The sequence below is a fragment of the Littorina saxatilis genome, linkage group LG5 (assembly GCF_037325665.1).
Source record: "Littorina saxatilis isolate snail1 linkage group LG5, US_GU_Lsax_2.0, whole genome shotgun sequence".
Classification (NCBI taxonomy): Eukaryota; Metazoa; Mollusca; class Gastropoda; order Littorinimorpha; family Littorinidae; genus Littorina; species Littorina saxatilis.
The window spans coordinates 25,945,794-25,957,390 of record NC_090249.1 but is presented as its reverse complement, the minus strand read 5'-3'; the positions used below and the strand labels follow the sequence as shown (position 1 = coordinate 25,957,390).

General features: G+C 38.0%; 1 protein-coding gene across 1 annotated transcript; it reads right to left on the bottom strand.

Annotated features, from left to right (window-relative positions):
- Positions 1-951: 951 nt before the first annotated feature.
- Positions 952-11,537, bottom strand: LOC138966697 (DGAT1/2-independent enzyme synthesizing storage lipids-like). Its single transcript, XM_070339000.1, has 9 exons — positions 11,465-11,537; positions 10,469-10,769; positions 9,704-9,871; positions 4,882-4,980; positions 3,483-3,577; positions 2,901-2,964; positions 2,213-2,288; positions 1,708-1,771; positions 952-1,290 (listed from the first exon to the last, which is right to left on the bottom strand). Exons 2-9 carry the CDS (start codon positions 10,746-10,748, stop codon positions 1,186-1,188), a joined length of 951 nt encoding a protein of 316 aa, XP_070195101.1. The 5' UTR covers positions 10,749-10,769; positions 11,465-11,537; the 3' UTR covers positions 952-1,185.
- Positions 11,538-11,597: the final 60 nt, after the last annotated feature.

Below are 11,597 nucleotides of genomic sequence, written 5' to 3'. Positions count from 1 at the left end.
TGTTAAAATAGGCTTAACCTATCTACTGCTGGACTTACATCAGAACACTAATAGATTAAACTATACATGAATCGCGAGACAAGCGGCAAGAGAAGAGATTTTTGGAAAAAATACAGGTGAATGAGCAAGAAGGCAGAAAAAAGAAAAGAATTCACGAAGAAAAAGAGAGCATGACAGGAAAGAGGAACCAAAAATCTACCTAACAGCAAACTAGAAAGCTCCTGCGGTTCCAAACACAGGAGGGGCCTTTAATTTCATAACCGCAGTGCCCCACTGCGGGATTTCAGTTGCTTAAAAGTTACGTCCTCAAAATCTGTGACTGCTGCACCACAAGCTATCGAGGATTCAAGCTGGTTGCTAGGTGATTATCATTCTGTTGCTAGGTGTTTATCGCAAAAATACCCCCCTTTTTGTATACAGATGGAAACAGCAGAGGGCTGGAATAAATAACGGTGCCTGCTACTCAATCTTTTCTGTGGGATAGTTTCCTCCCACATCAAATTCGTTGACTTGTCTCAGAACACCATTTGGCTGAGTGAGTGAGACATCAATTAATCAAGTGTAGAAGTTATAAACTCTGTCTGATTAAGTTGGATAATTATAGTAATTATGCCTCACAGATTAATACAGGAGAGAGAAAAATTGTCTTGTTTACTGATATTGCAGTGCCACCTAAACTTGAGAATGAAAACAGTGTGTTTTCTCAGATGACATCTCCTCAGTGTTGTTAAATTTGTAAAGGCAAAATACAAAACAAAACAGCTGAAACACAATGCTGCAATTTAAAACAATGCACAGCTTCTTATTATTTTTTACACAAAATGCAACGCACTGAATTTAATACAAATGTTAGCAAAAAGACGAAGACCAGAATGCCTACTCAGTACACAACATACTAATACTAATATCAATAGTAATACATGTACAGAGGACAACAACCCCCCCCCCCCCCCCCCATCCCCCAAATTAAACCCTCTTCATGTAAGACTTTTAAGTCGTTAACATTTTACATTTAATCAAGTTTTTTTTTAGATTGTCTGTTCACAGCATCTGTAAATTTACCTCTATTTTAATTATTCTGTCAAATTCCCTCCTTGTTAAGAAAGATTTTTTCAGATTCTGTAGGTCTTAAAAGGGGGTTCCACTGTTTCTGAGATTGGCGTCCAGTCATATCACAGGAGAGCATCAGCTATTTTTGGGTTTTTCCCAAAAGCGTTGGAACAAAGAACGAGGTATGTTGCTTGGCAGACGCTGGTGCTTTCGGATCAGATCTTCCAGTTGTGTTTGCACCTGTCCAAACACAAACAATGTGAAGTACATGTACATTCATGGCATTTAAGGTTGTGTGTGCTGCTCTAAAGACTCTGTTCTTTTAGCTTTACCTCTGATCACAAATGAGTCAAATTGTAATCACTCACATGCACAGATGCACAGACAGGCACGCACGCACACACACATGCAAGCATGCACAGACACCCACACATGCACACAGTACAGACAGTCATCGTGCGCACACACATGCATGCACTTACACAGGCACAAATGCGCACACACACACACACACACACACTTTCACACAAACATACGGTCACATACATTCTCACATTATATTAAGATGCAGTCAAGGCTGCAAAGAAACAATTCTGTTTTCTAGAAGAGGAATAACTGAAAAGCAAAGGAAAAGGTACAGGGAAAATTGATTCTTACCAAGTCTCTGAAATCTTCGGGTGTTGACCCTGGCTCAGGATAAATAGGTTCCCCAAAATGTGTGCTGAAAAAAACAAAAGCTAATTTTATCTAAGGTCAGTACGTAGTACCTTCAATGAAAGGACACCTTTTGAAAGTGTCCCAAAATTGCAGGTGGCCTGTTATGACAGGTATACTTTGATCAAGATAAAAGACAAAGCGACACCATATAACAGACAAAGCAACAATACATTTTGATCAAAAGATTATAGACAAATGGGCGACAACAGGTGTCCGTTATTCAGAGGGCCATATGTCCTCTCAACGGAATGGCCTCGCATCACAGGGACCCAATCATTTTCTCTTTGAAAGGACATACATTTTGTGCATCTGTCTGTCCCTTTTTTGTCTGTCTATCCATATCTTAATATGTCAACTTCTGCAATCGCAGAACTGCCTGAAAGGAGCTGTTGGAGTCTTATTGCTGCTCAAACAACCTAATATACTCATTCAAGTAAGCACTCACACTAGCTTTACAGGAAAGATCCCATAGATAGGAACTATAGGAAGACGTGTATACTCATACAGTCTGCGCAACAGAGCTGCAACAAAAATCACATTCAAGTTAAGTTCCATTCACATAAAAAAAAAATTAAAAAAAAATTAAAAGTGTGTGTGTGTGTGTGTGTGTGTGTGTGTGTGTGTGTGTGTGTGTGTGTGTGTTTCTGAGCATGTCTGTCTGTCTGTGTGTCTGCATGTGTGTGATATTGCGTGTGTGAGTGTGCTTGCATGTGTCTTTGAAAAGTGTAAGTATCTGTTTGCATGTCTTAGTACCTAAGTGGCAAAAACAACAGCTCTCAACGTTGTAGGAACTCATTCCCTTAATCATGATACACTCCTCATACATACTTTTGATACACTAAAATAGAAAGAATCAATCAGTCACTCTATCAAATTATGTATCTTTAACCTCAAATGTGTTAGAAGACTGATACCTAGCATTCAGCCATTCTTAGTGCATGCTTCTTTTACAGGTTGTCATTTTCTACAGCTTTATACATTATGAAGCATCCTTCTTCTTCTGCGTTCATTGGCTGAAACTCCCACGTACACTCGTGTTTGTTTTTGGTTATGACCGTTTTTACCCCGCCATATTTGGCTTTTGGGGGACTGAAGCATCCTGATGAATTTATACCAGTTATGAAAAAACTTACTTCGTCCCCACTGCGGAGTTCTGAAGGCCTCTCGGACGTTTTCAGTGAACATGGGTATCACAGGCTGCACAGAGCAACAGAGCATGCACTTTACTTTATTCTGTTGAGAAACAGTGTTACATGTACAACAGTAATATATTGATAAAGAATGCACCAAACCTGGTTATTGTTGTGTTCTCTTTTTGTTTAAATGACAAATGTATAACAGAACTCTAAAAACTTGAAAACAGTGAAAGTGAAATGGGGGTCCTTAACGTCCTCACAGGAAATTTTCCTTTTAGGGACATGAGTTGGTGATACGCTACTTGAAAACAAATTCACAATGTCACATATATATCAAATTTATTTGAAGAGGCGGGTGTTCCTGGTAAGTTTCCCTTATTCTATAAATTTGACAACCTGAACAAGGTTACCAAAAATATCTTTGCAAGGCCCTGCATGCTCATAATTCAAGCAAACTTTTAAAGAACTATGTGTAAAGATAAAAATTCACACTAATGGGTGTGGGAGTTTATCTTCAAAACAGTATTAAAGCAGAGACTGATTATTTTGTTTACTTCAGACTCAGTCAAACACACTTACGACATTTGCTTGCAGTGCAACCTTAGCAAACCCTGTGCGCTTTCCCCACATGATGGAGTAGTTTTCATCACTAAATAGAGCCTCTCGAACACCACCTGAAATCATTTTAATCACTGAATTACAAATTGTGTGAAATATCAAACTTTGATCCTGTGTTTGACCTCATATACTTAGCTAATTACGGCTGGAAATGCACGGAGGGAGTCTTCCATTTTAGTAACCTCCTTCCCCTTCTCCCCCCCCCCCCCCCGCCCCAACACACTCTCACCCCCACACTTCTCCCGTTTGGCCTTGTTTCCTCAGCTTACTTTTCCGTAAAACCTGCATGTGCATCCTCGACAAAAGTACATTTTTCACAACCCATGGAAGAACAGCAGGAAAATCAAACACCTTACATTAACAATGGCCTGTTCAACAACATATAACCCAGAGGTGGTGTATTAACCAAATCAGCTCTTAAAAGTATACTCCTTCTCTTGTAAGGGATCATATAAGCCGTAAAAGACCTGTCTAGGTTTTTAGACGGAATAAATGTATCCTTCAACTTAAAACACATGCCAAAATTCAATAACCTAGCTGCTAATTCCTTTGCAGTCAGTGAAAATATTTTGCTAAATTAATTTCATAGGTAACACCTTTGTTAATCTGCACAATTGATTCTGAAAATGATCCCCACTCTGCACAATATTAAGCAGCAGGCATGGGAATTCCAAAATAGAAAAAACTCTGAAAATAGGCCGAGGTCCTGGGGCCGCCGAGGCCCCGGCAGGGCACAGGGCCAGAGCCCCATTGGGGGGACCAGGAGGGCAAAGCCACCCGGAATGAAAACGAATGTTAGCATTTTAGATCAATATTTTGATAGTTCTCGTGTGAGCAAATAATGGATAGAGAGACAATAGTATACATATAATTTAATTTACTTTTTTATTGCAGCGAACAATTTTTTATTTTTGCTGAAACGTGATTTCCTTTTCGCGGAAATCCGCGATTTCGCGGGCAATTCCCATGCCTGAGCAGCCATGCATGCATGCTGTTGATGTCAGCTATGTGTTCAAGTGAAAGGATGCTCTTATTCCATGTAAAAGTCTGGACAGATCTGTGATGGCAAACATTATCGTGCACCCGGCAAAGACGGTATATCTATAAACTAGATACCAGCAACAGAAACCAAGAAATACCAACACAGCGGGGAAAATCTGGTACAATGGAACCCCCATTTTAAGACCCCCCCCCACCCCCAATCTAAGACTTACCTCCCTTTTAAGACCTTGTTTTTGCAGACTTTCTGTTCATATTAACCTCTGTAAATTGACCCCGATTTTAAGACTCCCTCCTTTTTAAGACCTGATATTCTCAGACTTGTTGAGGTCTCAAAAGAGGGGATTCCACTGTATCTTACCAGGAGCAATGGCCAGCAGGTTGTCTCTAGACAGGACATCCACACAGCTCTGGACAGTGCCAGGTGTCACATTCAACACTTCCATCATTTTACGCCAGCCTGCACGAACAGCTTCCTTGTCAAAAGTGTGTATCATAAACTTCATCATAAAACATATATGTTAACAATAGTTCATATCAAAGAGCTATAACACAGAAAGTCTAACTGTATGCATATATATACGATGTATACTAAACACAAAAGCATAAGACATAAGATAATTTATTGTCCGTACAATCAAAAAATGGATGGAAAAGTGTGGTTCATCTGCTCTTCAACAACCAAACAACACAAGATAACAACCAGAAAAATAAAAACATACGAAGTAAAAACTTCCGAAGTACTCCAGAAAGGCTTGCATGCCCACATCCATACTCATAATATACATCCTTTCAAGTTTCAACAATGAATATATATGGTCACGGCTCAGAAATGGCGTCGAACTCCACCCTTACCCCATTTAAACGCCCCACACGCTCAGTTGTGGTTTATTCTACCTTTGAAAGTACTGACACGGGGTGCAGATTTGAATAAAGTTACTATTCTGGTAGAAACCGAAAGGTTTGATGACTTTGTTTTCGAGCAAGGCGCAATAGTAGAGTGAATTTACGTCGATTTTTGGGCCGGAAGTTGGGACACTTTTTTACTTGGTGTTGAAACGTCGTATTTGTGCGTACTACACACACTGCTTGGATAAGAACTTGATGGAGAGGGAAAGAGAAGGTGTTAGTTATTGTTTACATACTGCACGATAACCTGTACCTCACCCCAACAGTCGGCTGAGATCAAGTTTAGATCCAACGGTGAGTATGTTACTTTTCGTGTTTGGAGTCACGTAGGCAGTTTTAGCTTTTGCCGCGCTTTTAATAATGATGACAGACGTTGAACTAAGCGATAAACTTGGACAAGAAAGAACAATCTACTACTTAAAACAAAAAATATGCACAAACACAGAAGACAAAGCAATGAAAATAAGTCTTAAGTTCGTTGTTGTGTACTTTCGTGTTACCGCGAAAAGTAACAACGTAAATCAAAGTTGTTTATCGACATGTTCCTGACTTCCAACGATGGAAACAACTGTTCTATCGTCTGCTACAAAGTTGCATTGACTGTCTCGAACTCAGAACTCAGTGTGGCATGGAGGAGATGGACGTAAACGGCCAAGATAAAAACCACTGGTTTTTCGTTGTATGTAACGTACTCACCTGCAGTTTGAAACACTGTTATTTTCACTAAATAACAACTTACTTCCTTTTTTTTTCATCTGAAAGTTAGAAGTGTTATTGTGATTTGTTTTGATAAAATTTGCATTTTTTAGGACAAAGATTTTTCTTTATTTTGATTTTTAAAGACATATGTTTGAGACGATTCAACCAATTTCCCAAGTTATTCAGCGTTCATGTCATTGCATGTGTTTTTTCTGGCCTTTTCTATAGTCTTTCCATACAGTTCACCTTGTGCTTTGTTTTCATGCCAATTTAATGAAATAAATTACAGGAAAAAGAAATATATGTTTTTTTACATTGAGTGCGTTACTCACACCACTCGCACATCGTGAGAGGTAACACACTCCAATCGTTTGGAGAGTTATCTTGAAAATTATTTAAATCTTGCTGGAACAAAGTAAGGAATGAAACAAGTAAACAGAAAATGATGTCTGCGTTTATTGTTTTGAATTAGAGTGGGTTTCTTTAGGAACAGTGTTGAGTGTGTTACTCACACCACTCGCACATCGTGAGAGGTAACACACTCCAATCGTGTGTAGAGTTATCTTGAAAATTATTTAAATCTTGCTGGAACAAAGTAAGGAATGAATCAAGTAAACAGAAAATGATGTCTGCGTTTATTGTTTTGAATTAGAGTGGGTTTTTTTTAGGGACAGTGTTGAGTGTGTTACTCACACCACTCGCACATCGTGAGAGGTAACACACTCCAATCGTTTGTAGAGTTATCTTGAAAATTATTTAAATCTTGCTGGAACAAAGTAAGGAATGAATCAAGTAAACAGAAAATGATGTCTGCGTTTATTGTTTGAATTAGAGGTTTTTTTTAGGAACAGTGTTGAGTGTGTTACTCACACCACTCGCACATCGTGAGAGGTAACACACTCCAATAGTTTGTACAGTTATCTTGAAAATTATTTAAATCTTGCTGGAACAAAGTAAGGAATGAATCAAGTAAACAGAAAATGATGTCTGCGTTTATTGTTTTGAATTAGAGGTTTTTTTTTAGGAACAGTGTTGAGTGTGTTACTCACACCACTCGCACATCGTGAGAGGTAACACACTCCAATCGTTTGTAGAGTTATCTTGAAAATTAATTAAATCTTGCTGGAACAAAGTAAGGAATGAATCAAGTAAACAGAAAATGATGTCTGCGTTTATTGTTTTGAATTAGAGTGGTTTTTTTTAGGAACAGTGTTGAGTGTGTTACTCACACCACTCGCACATCGTGAGAGGTAACACACTCCAATAGTTTGTACAGTTATCTTGAAAATTATTTAAATCTTGCTGGAACAAAGTAAGGAATGAATCAAGTAAACAGAAAAGGATGTCTGCGTTTATTGTTTTGAATTAGAGTGTTTTTTTGACTCACATGCGAAGCAAAAGTGAGTATGTACTCACCCGAGTCGTCCGTCCGTCCGGAAAACTTTAACGTTGGATATTTCTTGGACACTATTCAGTCTATCAGTACCAAATTTGGCAAGATGGTGTATGATGACAAGGCCCCAAAAAACATACATAGCATCTTGACCTTGCGTCAAGGTCAAGGTCGCAGGGGCCATAAATGTTGTCTAAAAAACAGCTATTTTTCACATTTTTCCCATTTTCTCTGAAGTTTTTGAGATTGAATACCTCACCTATATATGATATATAGGGCAAAGTAAACCCCATCTTTTGATACCAGTTTGGTTTACCTTGCTTCAAGGTCAAGGTCACAGGAGCTCTTCAAAGTTGGATTGTATACATATTTTGAAGTGACCTTGACCCTGAACTATGGAAGATAACTGTTTCAAACTTAAAAGCACATGTTATGCTTTCCTCATGAGACACATTTGGTCACATATGATCAAGGTCAAGGTCACTTTGACCCTTATGAAATGTGACCAAAATAAGGCAGTGAACCACTAAAAGTGACCATATCTCGTGGTAGAAAGAGCCAATAAGCACCATTGTACTTCCTATGTCTTGAATTAACAGCTTTGTGTTGCATGACCTTGGATGACCTTGACCTTGGGTCAAGGTCACATGTATTTTGGTAGGAAAAATGTGTAAAGCAGTTCGACCTTAGTGTATGATGTCATTGCTAGGTTTAGTTATTTGACCTTGACCCTGAAGGTCAAGGTCATGTAAAGGTCAAGGTCAAGCATGTGAGTCGTATGGGCTTTGCCCTTCTTGTTACAATTTACTTTGAAGGATTGGTAATTTTCAGTTCTTTGAGTACTTGTTTGATCGTTGTTTTGTTTATTGGTGTTCATGTAACACACACACTTGCCTAGGGTACCGAGATATGCAGATTATTGCTGTCGGAATGTGTCAACAATAGTTTCAATAGTTGTGTAGCAACCATGGTGTCATTCTTATAATTAATTTCACAATTAACTGAATGCACTGAATATGAACAACGTTTTGTTCATGTTATGACAGTGTTTTGTAACACACTCATTGGCGAATAAACAGCATTTTCCTTGATAACTTCAAAATCCGCCTTCAACCTAAGATTTTTTTGTTGGGTTTATCAAGTTTTTTTGCACAGTGTATTGTTTTCATTACCAAGTGGATGGATATATGCTTTATACCTTACAAAATAATGTGAAGTAAGACTTTTGGTGAAATGTAACACACTCAGTGTTAAAAGTGAGAAAATCTTCTCTGTATTGTGAATTGGAGCATGGTAGAAGTCATAAGACATCATTGTTAGGTTGTTATGGTTTTGCTCTTTCATTTTTCATTCTTTTGCATGCATTTTTCATGTGAATATCTTGACAGTGTCCTAAAGTTTGATTTTTTTGGTGAAATGTAACACACTCATTGGAAACTTTTAGGAATGACTTGACAGATAACTGATAATGGGAATAACGGGTCCGGTATCATTGATGCATTTCAACTCTTTACTATTATGTACTTGTTTCTCTTCCCATTACATGTATTTCTAAGGTTGTGTGTGTAAAATAAATAGGAATTTAGCAGTTTTGAATGTCTGTGTTGTGAGACACAGAAAGTTGATTTTTGTTTGAATACATTTTCACATCTTGTTCTGATTTGATTTTTTTTTGCAGACTGTCCGTATGAAGTGTGTGGAACTAAGAATTGATTGACTGCTGAAACAGTAATCTTTTCAGTTCTTTGAGTACTTGTTTGATCGTTGTTTTGTTTATTGGTGTTCATGTAACATACACACATTCCTAGGGTACCTAGATATGCAGATTATTGCTGTCGGGGAATGCCACTTTTCACAAATGAAGATCAAGGTAGATACTAACTAATGCAGTTAACTTTTATTGTGTAATAGGTTTACTGTTAACTGTATATTAGAAAACAATGTGTGACACGGTGTTATGTAACACACTCCAGTTAAAATTTAAAATGCAATTCATTCCGCAGTAATTGATGAAAATACATTGTTACTGCCCAGACACAACTAAACACATAAACAGTTTTGCTGGACCCCAAAATGGAAAGTAATCCAAGAGTTTGTATTTGTGACTCAAGTGTCCCACAAATTGGACACCTTTTCTGAGCCATGACCATATAGGTACCATGTACTGGCCCCTCAGTCTCACCTGGAATTCTGAAGAGAAAGTTGTCGCCCACAGCGTGAATCAAACGGCCCTTCTCCAGCAGACACTTTGCCATGACGTAGTAAATGTCGATGGGAACCACGCCATGATAATAGATTATCAAGGCAGGGCCTTCCTCAGGCAAGTTGTCCAGTCCATCAATTTCAAATCCTTGTAGAAAGAACAAGATTAAAATTTGTGTGAATTTCTTTTCTTTTGTGCTGTGATCCAATAAAAATATGTTTATTTATTGCGTGTAACAAACGAAAAGAAAAAGTTCTGTTTGTACGAACATCAGGCAATAAAATGTTCTATTGTATTGTATTTTATTGTATTGTACACATTTTACTGTATTGCAAGCAATTGACATAAAATCATTAACCTATGACAACTTTAACATCCTCCTTTGATTAAAAATACTATCAGCAATACCTTGAAATAAAATATTCTATCTCAGTCAAGTCCCATGCTAAATAAATGTTGTATCAGAAAAGACAATGGGGTATGCTATTAATCATCCCTCTTGGATATGGTGAGTCAGTCAATGTTTATATACAATTTGTAAAGTTTATTTACTTTATCACTACAGTAATCCAGACGATATTGATGGAATTATACATTTTTGGGAGACTGCAACTTCAGAGCCTTTTTTCTTTTAAAGGCAAATTGTTGTTCTCACTCTTTATGTTTAACCAAAACACACACACATACTGACTTACACACACACACACACACACACACACACTCATCAGTTTTATATTTTTTTACCATGAGTGACAAAACCCTGTCCAGACCACAACGCTGCGAGCGTTTTGCGAGCTCCATCCCAGATATCATGCTGATACGCTGCTCGCAGGCGCTCACGGTAGTGGAAGATAACCAGGAAGAGTGCAGACGCATAAAGGAAGACCAGGATTATGGCAGGAAGGATGAAGGAGATGATGACAGGATAGATTACCCACAGGACCCAGCTGAGGTAATCAATGTCCAATTCACGAAAGTACTCCCACAGTCTGGCCGTTAAGTCTGTCACATTGTCCAGGATCATTTTTCAGATAATCCATTCAATCTGATTAAAAATAGAAGAAGACAATTGATTCAATGAGCAAATGTTAATTTATAAATATTTTTGGGTACACATTATGTGGTATAGATGTGTATACATGTGTTTATACATCACTCGATCAATAGTTAAAATCCCTATGTATACATTATTATATATATATTCTATATCACTCACACACAGACTTACATAGATCAATGCACACACACACACACACACACACACACACACACACACACACACACACACACACACACACACACACACACACATGTATCGAATTCAAAAGAAAGAAACAAAGCACAAGCATGACAAATTTCGCACCTCTACAAGCAAATTTCTTTCAAGCCTATATAAATAGACTTGGGCACAAATCTTGGATTCTTAAACTCAAATGTATGCACAGAGAAGATTCAAGACAATATCAAATGGACGGAACTGACCACTCACTATTGAACAAATGTAAGTATATCACACCAGACCAAGTAAGTAGTTTACACTAGCAGCACAAAAATGTATGACACTGAACAAAATTCGTTGTCAAACTCAGGCCATCAAATTTTTTTGTAACTGTAAGTAGAAAAGATTTCCTCCGTATTTGTCTCACATTGATCCCTTTCAACGCACTGTTTAATCAACATGCGTAAAACTAGAAAGTACATTAGAGAGAAACAATCAGTTACAACATGAAACAAATGTACCTGAACGACGAAACAACATCCAGGATGGGTTTGCCAGGCGACGAGAGCTGTCTCCCTTGGTGCAGGGTTTCGGTTAGCCTGACGGCCGCCTTGGAAACTTATTCTTTTTGTTCACGTTTTCGTCACAGAAATC